This window comes from Streptopelia decaocto (genome assembly GCF_964273445.1).
Source record: "Streptopelia decaocto genome assembly, chromosome: 2".
NCBI classification, from domain to species: Eukaryota; Metazoa; Chordata; class Aves; order Columbiformes; family Columbidae; genus Streptopelia; species Streptopelia decaocto.
Genome location: NC_138655.1, coordinates 114,699,373 through 114,724,825, shown reverse-complemented (window position 1 = coordinate 114,724,825; position 25,453 = coordinate 114,699,373). Strand labels below are relative to the sequence as shown.

The window sequence follows — 25,453 nt, the reverse complement described above, 5'->3', positions numbered from 1 at the left end:
GTGTTTTTTTTTTTTTGTATCTTTACTCCCCTACTGCTAGTCTGTGCTTTTAAGTAAATGCAGTCTCTTAACCTTTGTCTTCTTTTGCTGATAGGGCTGGTTCTGAGTGATGGGGCACACATTTACTGTTCAGTGGAGGATCCTTTAACTGGGATGATGGTAGGCTCACAATAAGCACCAGCTCTCCAATGAGCTACTTCAGGGTAGCTAGAGCATGGCAGTGTTTGCTTCCAGAGCACCTGCTTGGGTCACTTACAGGGATGACATTCCAAAACTAGGAGAGGAAGAAATGTCTTCCAGTGACCAGCAATAACTGAGAAAACTCTGGCATATGGCAGGCTTGGAAAAGCACTTATGGTTTTAAGGAGAGAATGTGACATACAGATGTTGGGCTAACATTAAATAGCTACAAATGAAAAGTGGGGAAACATGACAAGTTCTGTGAGTTTGCATCCTGAGAGCTGGGTGTTGCCTCACATTGAAGGAAATATCCTACCAGATGCATTGGTCACAAGAGGAATAGAATTAAAAATAATATCTGAATTTTCTTGAGTTTAACTGTGGATGGCGGAACACATTATCTGTAGCTGTTAAAAATGAGATAAATGTTTTTGTGTTACTTTAGTGATAGTCCTAATGCTGAAGAATTTTAGGAAGTAGGGAACGGTCCATATGATTTCAACTACAGCTATATCCCTGGACTGGTAACACCTTCTCTGTAGAAAATTGGCATGTGGCCAACCAAACTTAAGTATGAGTTCACCTTCCACTGGGACTGCCCGTCCTGCTTTCTTGAAAAGCATCTGTATGCAGGGCTTATTTGCAGAGCTCTTCCCTTGGTTGTGGCTTGTCCTGTTAGAGACAGAAGAGGAAGCTTGATCTGGCTTCACACCTTATCCTTTCTCCCCACATGAAGGCAGGCAAAGAGCCAGCAGGAGAGCAGTGAAATGTATTTCATGCTGGAACACTTAATCTCTATTCATTTTCCCAGGGAGCGTGGCTTTTCCCTTTTCTTGCATGGTGTTTTTGTGATACTGTACGTTGTCCATTAATATGATATCCTTGAGAACTGTCAAAAATATAACACTCATGTGAGTTGCAGGATTTATTTACCTTCCCCTAGAACACAGAAAATTCTCAAAACACAGGAAATGTATTAGAAGAACAAATCATTACACTGAGGAATTTGGTAAAAGAATGGCTACTTCTTTCCCTGCTGTTCCTCCTGCAATACACACTTTCAGGAGCAATAGCTAAGATATATTTAGCCAAGCATGGAAAAAACAGACCATGGATATGTTTATCTTTCTCTGTTGGTTGAAAACACATAATTTCTGTGTAATCAGCAGTAGTGGAAGGGGAATTGAGAGACGCCCTCAGTTATGCCATACTGAGCTAGAGGCGAGGCAGAAGACACAGGAGGCAAACAGGCAGAAGAGTGTTTGCTTGGGAAGCAAAATAAGATTTGATAAAAGAAGTAGTGAAGCAGCCAGACAGAGAAGTGGCTCCTTGTGTTCTCAGGCAGGCATTCCCTCTCCAGACACAGTTATTTGAAAACTTTGTTGGCTAGTAAGAGCAAGACAATCTCTTGGTGTCATGAGAATAGGACAGCCTAAAGACATCACCAGTAGGAATGTGCGAGTTGGAGTAAAATAAGAATTAATTGCATCTTGGAGTGAAATAAACTACTGTGAGAGACAGGCGGTGTTAGCAGTGATTTCGTGCTGGGTGAAGCCAGCAGTGCCTGGGAGGCATGAGAACAGGATATTTCCAGACCAGAAAGGTTCCTGATAAACACTAGGTGGTAAGTGTTTACCTCCCACCTGACACTTCTCTTGTTGTAGCAATGGTACAACATTGCTCTTTGCATTCTTGGACAGGATTGGCATGAGACTTAGGATCTGCTCTGAGGCTCTGGATTTCCTGAATCTGGAATTCTCTGTGTCTTAACTAATGTCCTTCGTCTGTGGTAGGATTTCCTTCTTCATGATGCATAGGTCAGTGTAGATGGGGTGTATGTGACACTGTTAGCTGAGTCAGAGAGGCTTTCCAAATCCTCGACAGTGCTTTAGAGCAGGCCCCAGACATTAATGAACAATGGCTTTGCCTGCATATGGGAGAGCTGCTTGACAAGTTATTTAATTATTGGGTGGAAAAAAAGTTTAAACATTAAGAACTGAACCATGTGTTGTGTTTTTTTGGGAAATAAAGTAGTCTGGGGGAATTGCATTGTTATTATCCAGTATATATGGAGTACTGGTCATGCTAAAAAGTCATAGAGAATATTCTCCTTGGTGCCATTTCCTCTTAGTTTTACCATGGCTCATTTACACTGAAACTTGCAATAAAAAAAAAGCTAGGTGTGCTTGACACTGCAGCATACTCAAGTTAGCTTTGCTATCCAAAGCAGTCTAGCTGTGGTGACACAGACCATTGCATAGGCTAATTCACACTGTAGCCAAACTTAACCACGGATAAGGTATTTTCTTAGTAAGGGAGCAGATACTTATAATGTGCACAAATGAGCCTGTGGGAGAGAGCATTTTCCTTTGTGAAAGAAGACCTGAGCAACAGACAGATGTTCACTTTGCCAGCAGCTGTGCTGGTAAAGAAGTTACCATCCCCAGATGTTTGATATTCCCATCTTGCATATGTTCCTATCTCCTGAGCTCCATCAATGGAAGGGAGCCAGGAAGCACTTGCTAAATGGGCTTCAGACAGAGTTAGGTGAATAAACTCAAGCAGCTGATATAGGTGGCTTGAGATAATCTGACTGCCTTTGCCTGAAGTTCATGCAACTGTTCTCCTCGGTAAAACTCTGAGTATGGGGTAGCCTTCAGTTGGCAACTCTGAGCTCTGGAAGGCAACCATCAAGTCCTGGTCTTAGAGTCAAAACTGCCACCCTTATTCATGCTTATCCCTTCCCTTGTGTTGGTCAAGAATGAGGGAAATGTTGTTTTAAACCATCTTTATTGTCTTCATGGTTTTGAATTGTTTGTTCCTTACTTCCAGCACTCAAAGCAAACCTTGCTTGGAAAGCCTAAGCTGACCCAGTGCTGAGTGTGGAGTACTTTGCTGTAGAGATGGGGTTTTGGAGGAGCTGGTTTTGCTTTCAGTGTTTGACATTGTGATTTTTTCACCTGACTGATGTATGATCCAAACTCACCTGTGCTCAGCCTCCCCTTGAGCAGAGTGGGTAGCTGCCTCCTGGAAAAGATTGGGCAGAAGGTTGCCAGATTCTGGTTCGTTGCTGTAGGCATTTGGAGGTTCCTAGCAGAAATCTCCTGCTGCACAGAAAGCATTTTTCTAATTAAACCTACAGAATTCAGCCACCTATGTGAAGCTGTGTAGTGGTATTGCCTAATTCAGCTCCTGGGGAACAGGCAGCTGAGTGAAAGAAAACAGAGGTCTGGTGTGGCATCGCAATGGAAGGACTTGGATGGGCTGGCTCACAGAGCTGCACAGAGCTCAGTTCCCAGCTGCCTTTTTGCGGAGGAAAGTTCTCCGGGAATGCACCAGCAAGAGCCCCGTGGTGATACTGCTGCAAGACACTCCTGCCCCAGGTCACTCAGGTTCACTGCTGCATGAGCAGGTTCATAGGGTCTGTAGTGCAATTGCATGAGGGTGAAGATGAGCCAGGGGAGGGGGATTTGATCTGTGACATGAGATAAAAATGGCAATTTACAGAAGAATAATATTTCTGTGAAAAACACAAATCCCTGAAGTTGGGGAGGGTGAGAGAAAAAGCTCAGAAGGAGAGAGAGGGGGAAAACTGAGAGAATCACAGAATTTGAGTTGCAGTAGAAGTCACATTGTCCTGATGGATCTCTGCTTTTAAGTGTACACTGAACACTGAATGCTAGTGCAGCTGGTGTTCCTGCTCAGGTGGTTGTTCTTTACCACCAGATATGAGCTGTGTGAGCTTTGCACTGCAACCGTGTTTCTGTGATGTGTGCTCTCAGGGCTGTGTATGAGAGGCAAAATTTCTCCTTCCAGTTTTAGAGTCATAGAATCATTTTGGTTGGAAGAGACCCTCAGGATCATCAAGTCCAACTATAACCTAACCTAGCTCTAGCATGAAAACATGTCCCTAAGAAACTCGTCTATATGTCTTTTAAACACCTCCAGGGATGGTCACTCAACCACAACCCTGGGCAGCCTATTCCAATGCCTGACAACCCTTTCCATGAAGAATTTTTCCTACTATCCAATCTAAATCTCCCCTGGTGCAACTTGAGGCCATTACCTCTTGTCTTAGCACTCGCTACTTGGGAGAAGAGACTAACACCCTCCATGCTACAACCTCCTTTCAGGTAGTCGTAGAGAGTGATAAGGTGTCCCTTCAGCCTCCTTTTCTCCAGGCTAAACAGCCCCAGTTCCCTTAGCCGTTCCTCATAAGACTTGTGCTCCAGACCCCTCACCAGCTTCGTCATCCTCCTCTGCAGTCTCTCCAGCACCTCAGTGTCTTATGATGAGGGGCCCAAAACTGAACACAGTATTCAAGGTGTGGCCTCACCGGTGCCAAGTACAGTGGCACAATCACTCCTCTAGTCCTGCTGGCCACCTGGGAACACTGTTGGCTTATATTCAGGTGGCTGTCAATCAACACCCCCAGGCCCCTCTCTGCCAGGCAGCTTTCCAGCCACTCTTCCCCAAGCCTGTAGCGCTGCTTGGGGTTGTTGTGACCCAAGTGTAGGACCCAGCACTTGGCCTTGTTGAACCTCATACAACTGGCCTCAGCCCAACGATACAGCCAGTCCAGATCCCTCTGTATGGCCATCCTACCCTCCAGCAGATCAACACTCCCACCTAATTTGGTGTCATCTGAAAACTTACTAATGGTGCATTCAATCACCTCATTCAGGTCGTTGATAAAGAGATTTAACAGAACTGGCCCCAATACTGAGCCCTGGGGAACACTACTCGTGACTGGCCGCCAACTGGATTTGGCTCTGTTCACCACAACTCTTTGGGCCTGGCCATCTAGCCAGTTCTTTATCCATCAAAGAGTACACCCATCCAGGCCATAAGCTGCCAAATACAATGGTGAGGGCCTTTATGGCCTTTGGTTTTCCAAGAGAGATCAGAGAAATGAAAGAAACACTCTTTTCAACTGAGAGAAAAGCAACAAGGATGAATTGGAGAGGAATTTTTGCCAGCCCCAGAGATTCCTAACAAGGAAGTGCCACACAGGCTGCTCAGCAACAAATACCCAACAATGTGTCCCAATTCAACTATTTTCATTTTTAAATTTCAAGTCCAAATAAACATTAGTTAGAAAATAGCTTACTTCAGGTTTTCCATCCTTTTCATTTTGCTTCCACCTGATTAAATGCTCCATATAAAATAATTATTTTTTAAACAGTCTTGGTGGATTAGAAACATGGAGAAGTGGAAGTTGCAGATATCTTTTTGAACATTACTAGCAAGAGCAAGAAAAGGGAGGAACTGCTGTTTTTCCTTTGAAATTTCACAACTGAAGTGTTGCCTTAAAAATATGTTAACTGTTAATTTTATAGTGCTCTTGGTTCTTCTGATTTTTGATGGAGAGAGGCTTTAGTAATTCTCTTCAACATATACTGCAGACATTTTTTTCCTTGGTATGCTGCATTTAAAAATAACTGCAAATGTTGGATTTCTGTTTCATTATGTGTCACTCTAGTGTCACTCTGAAACCCTGCTTGTAATTACAAAGTTTCACTCTGGGGGAAAAAAAATGCTTTTTCTCTCTCTCTTTTAATGAATTTGCAAATGGGACAAACGCATGGTGCAATCTGCAAATAATTTGCACCAAAATAGAATAATCCCTGTTTATGAGTGTTTGACATCTGTACAGTTTTTTTTTTTCCCCCTTCCCTCTCTTTCGCTCTTTTAGGAACAAAGAGTGAATAATTACTTCAGAAAAAGAATCCATTAAAATCACTTCTGTCAAATTCAGCTTTGGTATAAGGAGCTGCTATTTCCCCATGTTCAAATTGCTATTACTAGAGTAGCATTACCTTATGCTGTGTGTGAATTTGGCTGTAAAACTTTACCTGACTACACTGGAAAGCTCCTGGACCTTTCTTGAAAAATCCTTGCATTAGGAAATATCCTGTCCATGGTCCCACTTACACAGAGTCCATTGTATCTATGTAAGGGTTCTAGTGTTTTTGAAAATCTAAGTGAATTTTTTTTTGAGCCTTGCAGTAAAGCTGGAAAGAAGGAAGAAAAAAGAAACATAATTCAGACCTGTCTTGGCTTGATGAGATTATTATGGAATAGACTGATTCCTTTAGGATTTGCTAGCCGTTGCCCCTGCTCCCATCCCACCCCCCCCCCCCACCCCCCCCCAAGAAAAAAAAGCTAAAGGGAAAAAAGAAAAAACAAACGTAGCATCTAATGAGTTAATTTTGTGTGTAAAAATTACACATGCGGAGTCCAGAGTTTGTCTCAGATACAGTAGTTGCCTCATACTCCAGAGTGATAACGTGACTGATCATTCTTCCTTGCTTCCTCCTAGAAAGAGGGGGAGAAAAGGAAAAAGAGAGAGTTGTAATATATCTTCTGTTGCTAACGCTGATATGTGATCTAAAGGGATTTGAGCCAACTTGGAGAACTCTTTGAAACCAGCAGTAAAATTAATTAAGAAAGTTTGAGAGGGCTATGGATGCAAGGGATAATACAGAGAAGATTTCATTTGGCTTTGAAGAGAAACCCTTCCTAAGCAAGTGTTTCACATTTAGGAGGAAGATGAAATTGCAAAGTAATCCCTTTTTCTTTACATTTATTTTAGTTACTTCAGATTCTTTAAAACAGAAGAAGTGAGTTGAGGGGGGAGGTCTCACGCACACACAAAATGTAGTGTTGTTATCTATTGAGTGATGCATTTTTTCTGTGTCTTCACTTGAAAGACAATCCTCTTGCTTCATGCACTTTCTTAAATGTCATGGGAAGAGGAAGCTGCATTTTGAGGGTTGTCCCCAGTAGGAATTTTTCTTCATCCTTATTTTGCTGCTTCTTTTACATTCATGTCATAGGAAGAAATCATGTCATGCCTATGCCAAAACAAGACCCCTATGCTGCCTCTTCTAGGAGACCTCTCTTGCTAATGCCACCTGGAGAATGCCTGGCACATGGAGTTTGATGGCCATCCTCAACCACTGAAAATATCTGCTAAACTTTCCTTCCTTGAAAGGCAGAGTAGACTTCCAAGTAGATTTGCTTTGGTTTTCCCTTTGCATACATCCTAATTAGTGCTGGGGAAGACAGTTTGTGCTTGCAGATTAGCATCTGGACAACCTTATTGCATGATTTTTACATAGACCTTGGGAGAAATGGAAGTCTCAAGGAGAAAAATAACCTTTTTATCTAATCTCAAAATATGATGTTTTTCAAATCCAAACCAGGACTTAAAAGTGTGCAGGATTTGACAGAGTTGTGCTTCCACTTGCAAAAAATTCAAACCCATCTTTTTTTGCGATCTGAAAATGCATGAGAGAAAAGACATATTCTCCTATTAAGAAAAAAAAAAAAGTAATTATTTTAATTATTTTGAAAATAATGTCCCTATAGAATCTTTGAACTACAAACAAAATGGAATTTCCAGTCAGGCTCCTCTGGTGTTACTGAAAAATTAACAGCTTAATGTCAGTCAAGATAACTTCTTTTTTTTTTTCTTTTAAAGTAAATACTTTTTTGATCCTAGAAATTAAGAGTTCAGGAATATTAAGCAGAGCAAATAACAGAAGTGCTTGTCACCCACAAAAAAAGAGAAAAAATAGAAAGCCTTTCGCAATGGCTACTCTAATATCACTTTAACTTGGACACAGAATTGCAGAGACTTCATGCAGGCTCACTTGGCAACACTTATCTTCTTTGGTCCTCTGTTCTATCATACACTGCTATTTTTAGCCCCATCTGTAAAAATGTTTTTGCCAAGGAGGAAAGGCAGGATAAATTGTTGAAAGCATGTAAGCAAACAAAGAAATCACAAAGCTTACAGGGCAGTTACAGTTGCAGTTTTGTTAAGCTGCTTCTCATTTTTTCTCTGGCTTTTTGTTACCTAAATAGATCTCAGAGCTGCTTGGGCAAGAACTTGGTCTTTTGGCTTTTTATTTATGGTTAGAGCCTCCAGCACATTGTACCTAGGTAAATACATTACATACAGAAGATCTGCATTGCCTGACTCCAAGGAGAACTGGGAGAATTTTAAGTCATTTAGCAACAGCATTTTGTACGAACATCTATCATGGATGCGGTCAGTTTCACATTCTCAGCTCATCTTCTGGGATGTATCACTTAGGTACAGTGCCATGCTAAGAGGTCAGTGTGGCCTGCAGGCAAGTCAGGAGCGGTGTCTCGTTTCTGGCCAGCTCAAAATGTCGAAATGAGGGGATTTCTCAGCACTTTTCTGTGCAGTCATGCTGGGGAGGTCTTACTGTCACTAAAATGTCTAGCGTTACAACCTGAGCATAGTCTGAATTGAAGATAGCTGGCTGTGGAGAACAGCTACCCTTCAGGGTAGGACAGCTTTTGGTTATTCAACATGGGTGTTTTTGTGCCATTGAGTAGCACACCTGGCTCCTCCCTGTTGTGCCAGGTGTTGGTCTCAAGTGGTAAATCCTTTCTCATGTCTGCCGGTGCTATGGAAAAGTCTTGGATAGTCACTGGGTCTCAGGTGGCACAGGCTAGTGGCATGTATGCAAATTTTGCCCAGAGGGACTTTTTAGCTAGTGTGGTTCATTCTTACTGCTCCAATTTGTTCTAATTGGTCACTGATTGGAAGATGGTTTGTCTTGAATTGTTGATGGTTAGCAGCCACCTTCTAATTGCTGTTTGATCATACATCTGTTCATGGTTTGATTGTACATAATTATCCTTGAGTGATGTTTTCTTTTGGCATGCATTTATCTGGGAGGCAATGTGAGTACTGCAGAGCTCCTCTGGTGTAGGCTAAAGATGTAGGAGGTTTCTCCGTGTGCATGTAGTGAGTAAGGCATAGGGCTTCATCTGCTCTATCTACTAACAGTACTATATACATGATTAAAAGCAGAACAGTTATGCTACTAAATACATGAAACTTAATTATAGCATGCTAGCTGTGTGAGCTAGAAGGCTGGACTCCTTGAATTCAGTAGAAAAATCTTACTTTTTTTCTCTTTCCAGTAGCCCCAGGAACTATGTACAGTGCTGTTGTATGGCATCTCGTAACTTTAGCAAATACTGCTTCAAAGAAATGGAGCAGTCAGGTGGAAAATTCCTGCAGGGGAAGCACAAACCTTTCTCATCCCACGAGGAACGGGCCATGGAAACCAGCCGCTCTCTATGTCTGATCAGACCTAACACGTGTAGCACTGGTGACATGCTAATAAAACTGTCAGGCCTCAGGACCAGTAATTTACACCTGTGTTTTGTGATTCTCTGTAAGAAAAAAAGAAACCCTCCTTGTAGATGAAAAATGATGTGTGAATCTGTAAGGCTATCCTGAAAAGAAGCAGATGCTGACATTTCTAGAGTTAATATTTTTGCCTTGAAAACACATCTGTCATCAGTCTCCGCTTATAAGAGTGGAGGAGCACTTATCTAAATAAACATGGCAGCTGTTTTATATGATGGGCCTGTTTTTTAACTAATAAAAATATTGTATCATTTTGAAAGGTATAGGTGCCTTTAGTTTTAATTTACAATAATAGGTTGGAGTGCATAACTGTTTTCTGCTTTAGAATAGTTTCAAATGACACTTTCTCACATTATCTGAAAACCTCTCTGCAAGGCCAGAATGAGTAAATGGAAGGTTAATAACTGGAAGTGCATGCAGCTGAGAACACTGCAAATGCTGAAAATTTGCTGAGCAGAGAGTTTTGGATTGTAATCTCAGGAGCATGTTAAAAAAAATGAAAGAGTAGGGAAAAAAAAAAAGACAAGAAGTTTTGGAGAAGTAAATTATCAAAGTTCTCTGCCGGTGGGATGAGGGTTACAGTATAAATAATTCACATTTTTTCAAATGTCTTTGCTCTGCTAATTAACTTGCTTCTTTCCAGTAGTTCAACAAATCCTACACATAAGAATGTATGATTTTATTTCCTACAGGAATCTTCAATGAGTCACTTTGCACTAATTGTAAGACCATTTTACATCATTAGACAGGTACAAAGGAGACTTAACAGGGCCAAGGAGAGACCTGCACTTGCAACCAAAACTAAATTTTATTTGCTTGCTTATTATCTCTCTTAGGGACTACTAATGACTTTTGATGATGAGGCAGTAAGCCAAATATGAGAATGCCTTGTAATTTGCATTTGGTGTGACCCCCATTCTTAGTCTTAATAAGTTTTAAGTATTTTCTGAAATATAAAATGCGGAAAGATCTTCCTGTGCAACAAGTCCCAGAATGTGAAAAATTGTTCCTTTAGGGTATATGCCCTCTTGCGTACGGACCTTTTAATTTTTGATGACTCGGTGTTGTGGCTTTATCAAGAGGACGATGAAGTGCCTTCTCCTTGGGCTGTGCCTCTATACGGAAGTGCTTTGGTTAGCAGGATGTTATGAGAAAGGTAGATACAAGTATTTCCAAATCCTCTGGCAGCCTTTTTGAATGAAGTTTGTCATGTGCTGTGACCTAAACGTTGCCTATGTATATGGCCTTGCAAAGAATTTAGATAGAAGTCTATCCAGTTTGTGAATTTCATGTGAGCTTAGCTTGGAGAAAAGTGCCAGGCTGATGGGCTTAATGTAACAGTGCTGATCCTGCACAAGAACAGCAGCAGGACTTTAAGCAGGTGCCAGAAGAGATGGTCTGGCCAAAATCTAGCCAGCGCTGGCGTGCTATAGTTGCCTAAATGGTTAAATCCACATTTCTGTAGGTTCTACATCATGCCTAAGCTGTCCCTGAGGAGCCTGTGATCTTTATAGTTCTGGGCATCAGCCTTTTACAGATGCATTGCTGCCAATGAGAAACCAGTAATTAGCAAAAGGACCCCACCCATAAATGAAAAGCAGTAGCTGGATATGAACTTTATTGGGAAAAATTGGAAGAAAACACAGGGGAGACCTGAGTGTGTGTCATGGTCTATGCAGGGGTGCGAAGGAGCAATGGGCTTCTTAGGGTTTTATCTAGCCTTTCTCCATGCATGTGCAGGTGGTTTGCAAGCTAGGAAGGAAGGGAAGGAACTGTGACTCCCCTATCAGTCTTGCTAGCCAGGACTGGGAAATGTTAGAATTTGTTGATGATACTTCTGTAAGTCATTAGCCCTGGAGGAAGGAGAAAGCAGTAGAGAAATCATGACTTGTAAATGATTCCTAACCAAAGTGCTTCCCAAGGCCATTCCTGGAGAGCTGCAGATTCCTCAGCACCCCTTACTCAGGCTTGTGTTTAGGACTAAAATGTGTAACTTCCCTTGATCACAAGACAGAGTGTGCCCTGTTCTGGAGTAAAGCCGAGCCAGATCTCTGTGGAGGGACAGCTCTAGGTAATACAAAGTAGTGGAATTGTGCAGTGTGGTATTAGGGATGTTATTATGGAAAAGTACCATTGGCATACAGTAAGTCTAATCCTACACCACTTCAGGTAGACGGAAGCTACCTCTGTGACTGTTTCACTGTAGGAACAGTTTTGTAATCTACTTATTTCATAAAGGTAGCCTAGTTTTCCTAAAACTTTATTTCCAAGAAATCTTCTGAACGACCTGTAGTTTAGCACTTTCTCTTGCTGAAGTCTGCATAATGCTTTGAAGTATATTTTTAACTCTCTTGCTAAGTGCTTAGGACAAACAGGATCTCCTGTTAATGAAAACCTTTGATGGATGCATTAAGGAAGCAGTGTGTGTGTAATCCTATACTTCCTGAGGTTACCTCAGCAGTATATGTGGAGCATAATGTTTAAGGAGGGTACATACATGTATAAAGGGCTTGTAAAAAGCTAGAAGTAGCATCCTAACTGCAGCAGTATGATTTATTTTACCATGGATGTTCTACAGATATCAATGTGCTTTATCATCAAACCTTCAGGCAAGGGCATCCGTAAATTGTAGAAACAGCCAGTGAAGGATTAAATCTCAACTTCTCCAATACCTCATTGCCTTGAATCACTGAAGGAGATTTGTTCTCTTTGCCTGTGAATGGAACAGTGACTTAGTGCGGGCTATTCTGGCAGCTTTTGACCTAGTAACAACTTTTCCAAATTCAAGTGTGTAGGGACCTTCTTCTAAATTATGTGCTTTTTTCTTCTTCCAAGAACAACCCTAGTTGGTTTTATTCATGACCTTGTTTATACATTTGAACCCCCCAAAAATGAAGCTTCAAACCATGCAATGAAATGAAGTTCATATTGTCTACAAGAAAGTGTCTGTACTACTGAAAATAAAGCCTTTATTTTGTATCTAAATGCCAGATGTCAGCATTTGGGCATTTGGAGATTTAATTCACTTGAGTCTTGCAATATAGTCCTGCAGATAACTTCAGGCGATTTATTTAAAACTAATACTCTAAGGCGAAGCTGTACGGATACATCTGTAGAGTTTGTACTCATGACCAAGTATTTTGAAGAATGATGATGAAGTGAGAGTCTGAATTGTCACCTTTCTCAGGACCACAATGGTACCAGTATTCTGTGTGTGCAAGAAACATGCTGGGAACACTGGAGGGATTTAATAACTGTGTATCTCTGCAAATGGACTGTTCAGAAGGAAAACCTGTTCTCAGAAGGGAGGCCAGTCCTGAGCTGTAATGTGGGAACTGGAAGTGGGGGTGAAGGTAGTCGCCAATAGCTGCCGAAGTATGGAGTTTATAGGAGTACTGTTTACTGTAGGACATAGCAAAAAAAGCTTGTAAGGCAGTATCACAAAGCTCATGCTGCAGTAAAAGAAAAAAACACAAAACAAAAGAAAACCTTTGTGCAAGTTTATCTTATGAAAAGCAAGTGCTATTTATATAAACACATTGTGGCAGTGACCATCATTTTGCAAGCATCGAGTTAGGACTTTGAAACATTATGCAAATGCACTGGTGGTGTATACACAACTGTACACCCACTGGACTGTGCTTCATGTGTTCTTGATGCCAATGAAAACAAAGCAGCCTCCAACTGATTCAGGGGAAAAGTCATGGCTGCAAGAAGCCAGGACCTGCTTTATAGAGCTACTGCTCTGCTTCTAATAACTGAAGTTAGGAAAGTCCCTTGCATTTAACCCTAACTTTCTTACTATCTGGGATGGGACATGAATAAGGTGAAGAAGCTTGTTAGTGGTTTTTAATAGTTTTTCTGGCGACAGATGGTTTCCAGCATAACATGTTTTATTGCAATTTTTCATAGAAACAGTTCTTTCTAGAAGAGAAATAAATAATTGTGTGGCTCACGGCAAAGCTTCCATAGTCACTGGAGACCTCTGTTGTAACAGCTAAATTAATCACGAATAGCTGAACTCTCTCCTGCAGTGGCATGCCAGAACCATTTCCTTGCCAATGGCTTTGTTTCCTTCCCTTCTGCTGTTCCCAGGAAGCTGCTGCTCTTTACCCCCAAGGTGCTGCAGAGCTCTGCCCCTTCCTGCAGTGTGGGGCTGCCTTCGTGGCCCATTCCTACCGAAGTGGTTATCTTGGCTCATTTTTCACCACTACCCTGTGCAACTTCCAGGACTTTTGTTCAAAATGCTGTCATCCAAAGTGAATTGAAAATCAACTGAAAGACTCCCACTGATTTGTATGAACTTTGAGGCAGTCCTCACCTGCATCCCGCCTTAAAATCCACCTCTTCTGCCAGGTGTATGTCTTTTAACCTCCAGCATTACAGAAAGGCATTGTGCTATAGTGAGTGCTGTATGGCTAGGCCCCTTTCTCTGTTTTCCCTTGTAGCATTCAGAAGGATGACTTGGCACTGTTTGGGTGTGCCCTGTGCAGCAACTTGTGGGGAAATCACAGGAGGATCACAGCCTATAGAAACATGTCTAGCTTATAGGAAACACCAAAATGTGTCGAGGATATGTGCAGTGGTACCTATGGTTGCAGCATTTCTGTTAAGGATCTCTCTTAATAAAGAGCTAGTTTTAATTTCAGAATTCTGAAGCCTTTTGATACTAATACCCAGCATGGACTACATAAGACATGGTGACAGTGATCCGTTTAATGAGACCTGCAGCAGGAGAGAGAGTTTGTTTAGTAAGTGTGTGAAATGGCAGCAAGGGATGGAGGTGATGTGAAAGGATTTAGCCCAGAGGAAAAACTGGATTTGAGATGATGGCAACTAATCTGCTATGTAACACTGAGCATTGTCTGTAACGTTGAGAAAATGAACATAACATTTTAGATACTCTCTTGCTGGGAAAAATATTCTGAGAAGTGATGCTCTGTTGCTGAAAATAGCTCCTTGGATAATTACACAGCCAACAAAGGTGTTTGAGGTGCACCAAGCAAAAGGCAGAAGGTCTGGGAGATGCTGCCTGGACAGCCAGCTGCTGCCTTCCTGGAAGGAAACTGGGGGCCCTGTACTCTCTGAAGCAGTCTGGTTTTAACAAAACTTGTAGGAACTTAATGTCTTTGAGATCTTACTGTCATTTTGATTTTTGCTGTTTTATCTCTAGATACCTTTTTCATTGCAGTCCCCTGATCATTTGTGGCTGGAGCTGATCAGGGATTCACAAGCTACAGGTGTGCCTGGTTTGTGCCTGCATAAGCCTTCTTTTCTTAGGAAATCAGCCTGAGAGGGGAAAAGTACACACTGCGATTAAACCTTTCAAGGCTTCCAAGTGAAGAAGGGATATTTACAACATTGCTTTCAACATAGCCAAGAGCTCAGTGTGCAGACTCTGGAGGGGAGAGGACTGCTGGCTGCTCAGCTGCTAGACTCTGCAGCTAGGCTGTTGGGTCAGCGAGCGATTTGATTTCAGCTGGATTGTGAAGCCAGATGCAACATAATCCCAGCAACACTTCTGCACAGCGCTATTAGAGCAGAGAAATATGACCAAGTGCTGGTTGTGCTGAGTCCCCCAGCTGAGAGCAGAGCACTGCGTGACCTTCCCCAAGGAGCCTTTCTGCAGTTCCAGTAACTGTGAAATTTTAGGAGCAGTGTCTCTGCCTGTGCATACTTAAACAAAGCTACTGTGCAACCCAAGATTTCATTTTCCAGAATGTTCCCTTTCACCCACAGCAGTAAATACCCTAGTCCTCCATCTCTTCCCTTGGGAGAGTCGGTGCAAATTGTTTTGAAATTTGAAAGAACCAGGACCAGCAGCTCCCCAACAGTCTGATTTCAAAGTGGAGAGCTATACCCCAGGACAGCGTATTTCACCCTCTAGGAGGATGCTCTGCTATTTCAAACATGCACTTGCAAACAAACACAGCACACCACTTCCTTCTGAAAAAGAGAAAATTCCTTTTCTTCATCTAAACAGTCCCATGAAATGTGACTCTCGGGAAGTGGAATAGATGGAAAGATTAGACTGGCTTGGCACTTACATGAGTCACTTTGTACACACGGTATTTGGGTGATAGAAAGCATGACAGTATTTTAGAGGCTTCATCTTGCCCTAAACTACTAACTAATGGGTAATTTAGATAATTCATCAGCAGTGGGATACATGCAGATTAACCTCCAAAAGAGGGAGGCTTTTTGGTTCCTGGTTTTAAGTCAAGGTGTTCTAACTCTGTGACACTTTGCAACTGCACTTGGAATTTGCTAGGAGCTCGGGGACAGGAATTCAGATTGGTAGTAGACAACTAATTGAACTTTCTTATTAATACATCTTGTTGATAACATAATACACCTAACTACTCATAAGACTGCACAGGAAGGGGGAGATGGTAGAGTCAAACTCTCACCTGTTAAAAATAAAGGGAGTTCTTTAGGCTTCTCTTGGCTGTGTCAAGGAACGCCTTTGCATCAGATTGAGAGAAGACAGAGGAAAATGATAGTTTAAGAATTGTGCCCTTGCTCTAAAAACTTATTCATAAGAATCTTTCAATTTACAATTTCTAATCTGTATAGATTTTAGCTCATATTTAAGACATTTAAGATAATATTTTATATCCACACTCATGTGCATGGTCTGGTACTAAAATGAAGGAGAGCTCTATTGAGCATTGGCTGCACATGCAGTTCATAGCAAACTGCTTTAGACTGGCACTAGGACCGCTTTCTAAAGCCTTCCTATAGCAGTGATACCCCAGCAAAAATCCAGTTTGAGATCTAGATCCAGAGTTTAACGATCTAGCGCACACAAGACAGTATAAATACCTGTTTTTTTGAACTGAAGCTCAAGATCTCCTTATTCTGAATCTTATCCAATACCTTCTAAAGAAACATTTTAAAAATACTTGTCTAGACAGTAGATCAGGCTGCAGTGATGTGGGAAGCTCTGGCTTGTCTATCTGTCAACTGATTGATATGCCATTTGCTTTCATACTGAGAACTGTTTCGCTACTTTGTGTATTTCCTAAAAACCTTCTCACCTCCGTGACCTTTCCAGGGAACTCTCGCTGTGCATGACATGGCTATTTCAGGAACCCTGAAATACTGTGTAAGGGTGAAGTTACTCCCAGAGGCTGTCTGCCACATACTCCGCCAGTGTTCTTATAAGAACAAGTGTCTTTCATCTGATTTGGGAGAGAGCACCTATTTTATTTCCTGATTAAAATCATACTCTAAATACGGTGTCCCCTCACTTCTGTGCCTGAAGTCTACTTATTATATATGATGAGTCATGGACTGCACATCTGATTGTAAACTCAAGGTTTGGGTTTACAAGCATGCGGTTCCAGGGGTGTTTTGAAGATGTCTGCATAGTACATGGTGCTGACCTGTTTTACATTTGGGAGGTAGTGGAAGCGTTTTGATCACATAGTAGTTAATACGTCACACAGAGTTTCTAGTGTATGCAGACCAATTCACTATCCAATTCATGTAGGAAGCCTCATGTAGTGAAGGAGTCCTGGTATGCCTTCATTTTTTTTTTTTTTTTTCCCCAGAATGGTAATACTCATCATTATCTGAATATCAAAAGATACGTCCATCTCTTTATCAGCAGATTTCTATTCATTGCCTTTATGCCATTGCTGTCACAAAAGTAATAATGTCTCTTAATATGTTCATGGTGGCTGCAGTCATCTGCACTGTGCTAGAGCGGTTGAAGACAGTCATACAGTTGTGTGTTTATTTGGCTTCTCTTGCCACTGGCATGGAGCAGACTTGCTCAGTAGTGACCCTGTTGAACTTCAAAGGTATTTTTCATGCTGGTGGCATAAAATCTTTATTCATAGCTGAAGACAACCTTGAACATCTGTCTTAGTTTGTACAGCAACCCCTGCTGAGGCTACAGTATACATCTGACCTTGCTCTCAGTGTCTGGAATATGTAACCTGGAGTTGAGAGAAATGCAATTTTGATATTCTTTATAATTTTTCCTTTTTTCACTCTGTAAGGATAGCCTCACTGGTATCAAATGAAACCTTTCACACTTCTTCTAGAGTAAAAGTTAAAAATAAATGCCTACAATCCACTGTGGGCTGAATCCTAATGCTAGCACTTAGACAAAATGTTCTGCAAAATCAATGGAAATTTTACTTCTGTTGGGGAACTAGCAGACTCTTTCAAGCACAAGGTGAACACAGGGCAAAACTGGGGAGAAATCTTTTTTAGATGATTTATAGCTTCAATAAAGCACAGGGAAAAAGCCTGAAACTGGAATGGAAAATGAGATGCCCACAAGAAACATGGTTCTTGATACTGCTGAAGTTAACCTTTAACATTAAGTAACATGTATATAAATATTATTAACTTTAGACGAATTCATTATCAGTAGCAAATAAATTGGGAGTGTGTAAATCTCTGTCCTCCTGAGATTATCTGAGTGCATTAAAAATCTACTTATGACAAGAGCAGCTCTGCTGTTGGTGGTCACTGTTCTCGCTCTTATGACAGACGAAGCCCAAGGCTCTTGGAAATTAACTGCAGCAAGCTCCCAACCTGGTTTTGGACAGATAGTTTTTTTCAGCAGGCATGTCTCTCTCCATCTGTCCTAGCACACAAGCTGCATATGTGCTGTGCTGCGGACATGTGGGTAGCCTGCCCAGAAACTGCACTGCAGCCACAGCCTGGATGGGTGCATCTCTCAACTCTGTCAAGTTTCTTCTGTCCTTATTGAACAGTCAAGTATCATAGCCTAGGTGGGAACTTAGCAGAAGTGGATGGATGGGTATCTGGACTAGCTCCATGCTTTTGTTTTAGGAAAGATTTGTTGTCATCTTTCTCCAAGATGGACATCTTGTGGGAGAGTTAGAAAGTGCTTTTTTATCTTCCCCTCTCTTCTACCTCTTAAGAAAGCTACTGAGATGAGACAATACCTCAGTCCATACTGTCCTCTGAGCTGATGCCAGGGAGCCTCTTGCTTTGTTTTGTAGATATGAGGTGGCAGCAGGAGTAGTTTTGCTTGTCTCTGGTGTTGAAAGTGAGTCTTTTCATCGTAGACTGTAGATTTGTGACAAAATCCGTTACCTCCAGAGGACTGTGGACTGCAGCAGCATTCCTTGATTAAGGCTTCACATACCTATTGCTCAAGGATTTATTTGCCTAGCTCTTGAATAGCATTTCTCACAGGAAGCAGATGTCACTTCTACTTTATTGGTCTGTGCTGGCTTCCAGTTCAGGTTTGGTTTTACTGGAAGGTGTTGCTTCAAACCTGGAATATTCTGGCTGCCTGGAAGATGTTACAGTTAACAGGGAAATGTGAGCTAAAAGCTGTAGATGTAATTGGGAGGTGAGGCAAGGTGTTTACTGTGCAGTTCCCACCCTGGCTTAGGCCATCCAGACCCAATCATTTTGTTCTCTGGAGTTATTTGTTCCCTTTATTTTTTTGTTGAACATCTTTTTGCACAGTTTTTCCTGTGCAGCTCTATTCCATGCAATGCTTTGTGAGTTTTGAATTGCAATGACTGAGTCTTTCAAGAAAATAGAAATATTTTGTAGGTTTCGACATTTCCTCACAGTGTCCATTGAGCTCTCTCTCTAAGCTCTGTCAGGCAAGTAGAATTATTCTTACTTTAAATGGTACAGGTTGATTTGTTTCAGACTGTTCTTGAGCTTTTACCCTGTCATGATACTGAAGGCTGGAAGAGCCTATCTGGGACAACAGCAAAGTAGAAAATGGTTTTGCGCTAAAAAAGTAACATTACAGGCTGGAAGTGGGAGCAGCAGTGCGGTAAAGAGACGCAACTGGACTTAGTTTTGTGCAGAGGAGGGGCAAGTACAAAACGTAAAAAAGGAGCTATTAAAAAAAAGGCTAAAATGAAGAAATAATCAACATTATCTGTGGCATTTTGTATTTAAAAAAATACATGTTGCAAAGACGATGTCTCCATAGTGTGCTAAGCCTGAGCTTTGATTCCGTCTGTCAGAGAAGCAGAACTCCTGAGCAGTTCTGCAGAGGTATAGGATATGGGAGTATTAAATGCAGAAACAAGATTGCAAGGAAGGACCCGTGCTCACCATGCATTGGGACACTGATTTGTCTTCCATGGATATATCACTGATCCTGTCACCAGGCTGGCTGAGGTCTCCATGCCCTGCTTTCCCATTTGCTGAATTGTCACCGAAGTTTGAACTTTGTCTTCTTGTAGCCTTTTACCCTGGGCTGAATGACGGAACTGTTTCAAAGAGCCCTTCTTTGGTATTTTCTCTTTTATTCTGCACCTGTGTCTCTTTTCACAGAACTATTCCCTGAGCATCATAAGGAACATCAGTGAAGAATTCATTTCATTTTGTCAAGTTTCTGGTCTGACCCTTAATTTAGAGCAGTCATTTCAGTCTACAATAAACTCTGTGTTCCTGCATGCCACAGTGAAAGAATTACGAGCAGTCCTTAGCCATGTGCACTCAGGATGCTTTGGTGGCCCCATGGGACAGGTAGACTTCAGTTCCTGAAAACTTATGATAGGACAGGGGTACAACAAGCATGTTATTTTCTGTATAACAGTGTATATGTGGGTCTGCCTGTATGTAAAAGCTTTTACATGATTCACTGAGGCCATTAGGAGGGGAATGGCATACCATAATTTCAGGCAACAGAGCTCTTCAAAATGAACAGCTTTTTCCATCTTTCCCCGGGGAGCCCCGAGAGGCATCCAGCATGTAGGTGGGAGGAGACTGTTCATAAGTCTTCCATCACAGCATTCAGGAACACAAAGCTTATTGTTGGGATGAGCCTGTAGCTCTGAGTGATAAATAAGGCAGGGCAGTAAGATGAAAAGGGCTGATTTCTCTTGCTGAGACAAAGGTTTTTAAAGTTTTTAAGTTCAACAACCTGGACCCCGATGAGCTTATGGAGCACATGTTGGTAGAGGGTCCAGAGCTAAACACGGTATTCTGTAAGCACAATGAAGTAATCAGGCAGTGGAGCAGAATGAGAACAAAGATCTCTTTTGACTGACTTAATTATAGACATATATTCTTTGCTTTCATCTTTGCTGTGCTTTTTGCCTCTCCCTGTTTCTGATATTCATTGGTACAATAGTATATATCAAATCCAGGTTGCTTATTTTTTTTCTATTTTCTTCCCCGTCCACCCCCTTCAGCCCCCCACATTAATTCCAAAAATTTCATAATCTCTTGGTTTTCAGTCCTCTGAAGAAAGCAGACCTTCTGAGTTTGCATAGTTGGGCTCGGAGGCTAACAAGAATGTGCTTTCTTAAGTGATTTTGGCTTATTTGGTTTCTGAGGTCATGGACATAGTGGAAGAACACCTGCTCTCATCTTGCTTCAGCACTTAATCCCTGTCCCAGACAAGCCTAGAAGGGCATGGCACAGGAGGTGAACAGTAATGTAAAAAATTGCTCAATAACTTTTTTGAACATCCAGAAAGGTCAATAGATAAAGATTTTATTCTCCCTGTTTTTCTCATACTCATACCAAGAAATAAGATAGAAAGACACTGTTTTTTCAACTATTACTTTCCTTTCTTGAGATAATGGAAAAATATGAATAAACCAAGGTCTCTGCAAGCAATATAGAAAGTGTTGAAGAAGCATTGTACATGTTCCTTGTACGCCTGATGCAAGCAGAAATTTCTGTTGGCAGATATTGCTTTGGCTAAGGCTTTTCAAGACTTGTTACCGGTCTGTGTGGGTGTGTGCAATCATAGACATTTTGCTTTATGGTGGTTGTTGTTGTTTTGTTTTGTTTGTTTGTTTGTTGTGTTTTTTCTTTTTCTAACTGAGCCTATTTTCCTTCAGGATGGAAGGACACAGTGCATCCAAGAAGTCTGCCCCATTCTCTCGTGTCCCCAGCACCTCAGTCATATTCCTGCTGGACAGTGTTGCCCCAAATGCTTAGGTGAGTGTTTTTGGTTTTCCTGGGAATTTTGTAATTAATACTATATGTTTCTGTGTAGCAACTTTTATACCAGTATTTCATGACACTGGTAAATTCTGGGAGGTGGAAGAGAACGTATTGCTCAGCGGATTTGTAATCTAAGGGTATAAACATGTACTTGAGGTCAGCATGTAGGGTTCTGATGGGTGGTGCTAAGCATGCAGCTGCAGAAGAGCATTTGAGCATAGACCAGCTGGCTTGCTTAGAGAGACAAATATAGAGATATTTCCTACCTTCATTGCACCTTTCACAAAGGAGGTTGACGTGGGAGGAAATGTTTTGTTGGAATTTGCCAGAAGAAAAAGGCCTCACCCTCTCATATTTTGTATTCAAGTGTACATTTGCATTCTTGGTTTTGAGGAAATGCAGGTCAGAGGAAACTTCTGGACTGAAATTGCATTCTTAGAAGCTGTTGTCAGAGAGGCCAGGGACCCAAGAGTCTGCCTCATGGTTGCCTTCTTAATGTCAAATCACAGTTTCAGCCAGGAATATTTTCAATTATGGCTTTCCAACACTTTTTAAAAGAGTAAGTCAGAGGCCTTTAAGAAGGGCTAGTTCTTCCAGGTCATGCCAAGGAAGGCCATGCCTTTTGAGAGTCCTTACTTTGCTCTTACCATGTCCATAGACACCACAGGTTAATGTTCCTTAGCATGTCAGTCTCTTTTCCCAAGCAGCAAGTGATAGGACCAGAGGAAATGGCCTCATGTTGCACCAAGGAAGGTTCAGATCTGATATTAGAAAAAAATTTCTTCACAGAAATGGTTGTCAGGCATTGGAACAGGCTGCCCAGGGAAGTGGTTGAGTCACCATCCCTTGAGATGTTTAAAAGCCGTGTAAATGAAGTTCTAGGGACATGGTTTAGAGGTAGACTTGGCATTGCTAGGGTAATGGCTGGACTCAATTATCTTGAGGTTCTTTTCCAACCAAAATGATTCTATGTGTCGTTCTATTTCATAAACAAGGAGCAGTCACATCCTACCAAGTAAATTAGTTTTAATTTGGTCTATGAGGTTATAACTAGGATTGGAAATTTTTCAGAGCTGATAACTCTCAGTTCTTCAACAAAAACCTTTTGACATTTTGACCATATCTTTACAACTAGCCAAAGTCTGTTTCCAGGGCTAGATTAGATTTACAGAGAGGTCTGGCCTTGGAGGCAGCAAGCCATAGAGAATTCCACCTTCTCATAATATTTTATAGTTTTGACTGCTTGAAACAAACATGAATTCATCTATCTATTTATTTACTAGTTGAGAAGTGCTACAGTTAAATATCTGCCTGGAACTCTTAACTGCAGCACCCTAGAGTAATACACTAGAGGAAGGAAATGGAGAGGAGAAAAGTCCAAATGCTGAGCTTCTGTTTTGGCTGAGGACATTTTTCCTTTCCCTCTGTAAAATCCCCTTATCCTCTCCACACCTTGGTTTTCCCAACTGAACATTCCTCTCCTTGATCTAGGCATTCAAAACCCAGCTTTAATTTGTGACTGCTTCATGGAGATTTTTCTACAGATTCTTTTTTCCCCTCCTATGAAAGCCTGTGACTTCACTAGTAATAATGATTTTCAGTTTATGTGGTCTTTGCTCTAAAACAAGTCATATACCTGTGAACAGATAATGTCTATTCACAGGGAAACGTTGGGTGTTTCAGAGTGGAGGTAGAGCCAAGGAATGTGGAGCACACTCGTGGCAGTCAGGAAAGAGAAATATTTTCAGGGATGCTGAGGCATGATTTTTTGAGTATCATGTGGAGGACCTCCCTGCAGTTGAATTCCTGATACTCAGCGTATATAGCTTAGAAGAATGCAGTAGACTCTACTGGGACTTGAATTATTAGTTTAAATAGTGGTTATGAGCCAGCAAAGCCAGCCATTAAGCCAGTATCTTCACCACCACAACTTTTAAAGTGGTAGCTCCTTTGTCAGTGTTTTTTTACCAACTGTTTGAACTGGGTTGGCCACCCAGAATTGTACTGGGTGGTTTGCAAGGCATGGCAAGAGGTTGTGAGAGAGAACTGGACTTCTGTTCACTTGTTTATGTAAGTTATGTGATTGAAGTCCTGGCACTAGGTATAGCAGCAGAAGTGTTGTTACAGGCAGGACTATGGATGAGCTTTGCCCAAAAGAGGTGCATGGAAGTAGAACAGTTCCTTTTAGGGCTACTGAGTATCCACAACTGATTTCATTTGTCAATCCTGCAAGAAAAATTAAGCCTTTTCAGAAAAGATGCACATTCAGTAAAAGGAAGGCTGGTTATGCAAGAACAGATTAGGCCAAGGTAGCTGATTTGCAAGAGAGAGATGTTCAAATTGTGTTTAACTGAACAATAGCAATAATTTCTTAACTATTTGTTTAATAGCTATTTTGACATTAGATTTGTTAAAACCCCAGGCTAATCCCATGGATTTTGCTGTGTGCTAATCCTTTTGTTCACTTATATCTCAGAGGAAAACAGAACCTTTTAAGCTGTTCAACATTATTAAGAATTATTGAAAAGGGAAGGAATTGCAGTATGCAAAGACCTGGTAGTTTGAGAGCTAAAGTATTGGCCTAGTACTTAGTGACTTCTTGTATGTACTTGCAGTGGCCATTCCCTGCCTCAGAACTGATGCCTATTTAACATCAGGCCTCAGAAATGATAAGCCAAGAGACTGGCAGCCACTCACAAAAGATCTTATTAGTTGGCTGCCACCAAAAGTAAACAGGGGAAGGTATTCAAAATGAGGACGATAAGTATAGTGATTTCATATGAGTTTTTGTAAAGAGCTTGTGATCATGTATCATAATGGTCACTCGTTTAAAATAACCTACTAGGAAAGAAACTGAGGAATAAGAAAAGCTTGCAGAACCACAACGTGTGTTGCAACTGGGAACTGAAAGTCATTGCAGGACTTCAGGAAGGATTTGAGATTGATGCTGCCTTCCCTGTGTAGTGCTCTAAACCTTGCCTTGCTCTGATGAAGCCCAAATATTTTATGGGTTACGAAAACTAAATATCTTGTGTTGCCCTCATTCTACTCAAAAATGATGCAAATGCCTGTATTTCTTGCAACCTTGTGTGAACATGATACACCAGGCTATCTTAATGAGGCAGGATAACACCTATGTTTTTTTTTGCATCAGTGCCACTGAGTTGATTTAGTTTAGCTGCTGTAAACCCCTGAGGTAGATATGCTAAAACCAGTAAAGGCTGCTTTATTTGATAAGTTGCTGCATTAAGTTAAAGACTGTTTAAACTAGTTTAAGTGTACCTACCCGGAGAGTTTGCAGTGCTTACATTTTATTCCTTTAAACTGCACTGTGCACTTTATGATGAAAAGGAGAAGAAAGACTTTTTCCAATAAAAACATGCCATAAATCATATTTATATTCCCTCCCATGGTAGAATTTGTACAGATGAGTGTGTGCTAGAAGAACAGTGAAATGTTAAAAGTACATATTTTTTTCACACCAAAATGGAAACACATAGCAAAATGACACATTGTGCATGAATTTGGTCTGGTGACAATAAGCCCTACTATTTTTGTTGACAATATGAAATATTTTCAACCACATTCTGTTTCTATTACTATTTGTTTATATTCAGGACAGAGGAAAGTGTTTGACCTCCCGTTTGGAAGCTGCCTCTTCCACAGCAATGTGTATGATAATGGGTCCTCATTTATTTATGACAACTGCACAGTATGTACATGCAAGGTAAGTCCACAGTGCTTTGGTGTTGTGTGCTGGTGGTTGTCTGGCTTAGCAGTAATTTGTAGGGCTGTGGAACTGTAAACCGTGATACTGTTCTCCTTTGGCATCTTGTGTGGTCTCCTAGAATATGATCTGAAGAGCACTCGCAGTTGTGCTAGGAAAGTTTAAAAAGTTACTTACTGCCTCAGCTGAGACATGATGCCTGACTCTGTAGGATGCAAAACAAAGTTAGTCAAATTATGTGATCCTCTTTAAATTTGCATTTCAGTGGAAGAGGAGTTTCTAAATGGTGAACTATAATACCATATCTCTGCTGAAGGGCAGTGGGTTTTTTTTAGTTCTTCTAACATTACTGTGACCAATTGCACTTCTGCACCTAGGCAAAAAAAATATAAAAGTGTCACAGAATCAGTAAGATTTTGCAGGCCAAC

At 41.2% G+C, this 25,453-nt stretch overlaps 1 protein-coding gene across 3 annotated transcripts in view; it reads left to right on the top strand.

Moving 5' to 3' along the window:
- The window catches only part of BMPER (BMP binding endothelial regulator), a 149,530-nt gene that overhangs the window by 55,950 nt on the left and 68,127 nt on the right, over positions 1 to 25,453 (top strand). For all 3 annotated transcript variants that reach the window (XM_082046621.1, XM_082046622.1, XM_082046623.1), the window contains 2 exons: positions 21,193 to 21,292; positions 24,916 to 25,025. In XM_082046621.1, coding sequence (XP_081902747.1) covers positions 21,193 to 21,292; positions 24,916 to 25,025 — 210 coding nt within the window. The remainder of the gene's footprint in view (positions 1 to 21,192; positions 21,293 to 24,915; positions 25,026 to 25,453) is intronic.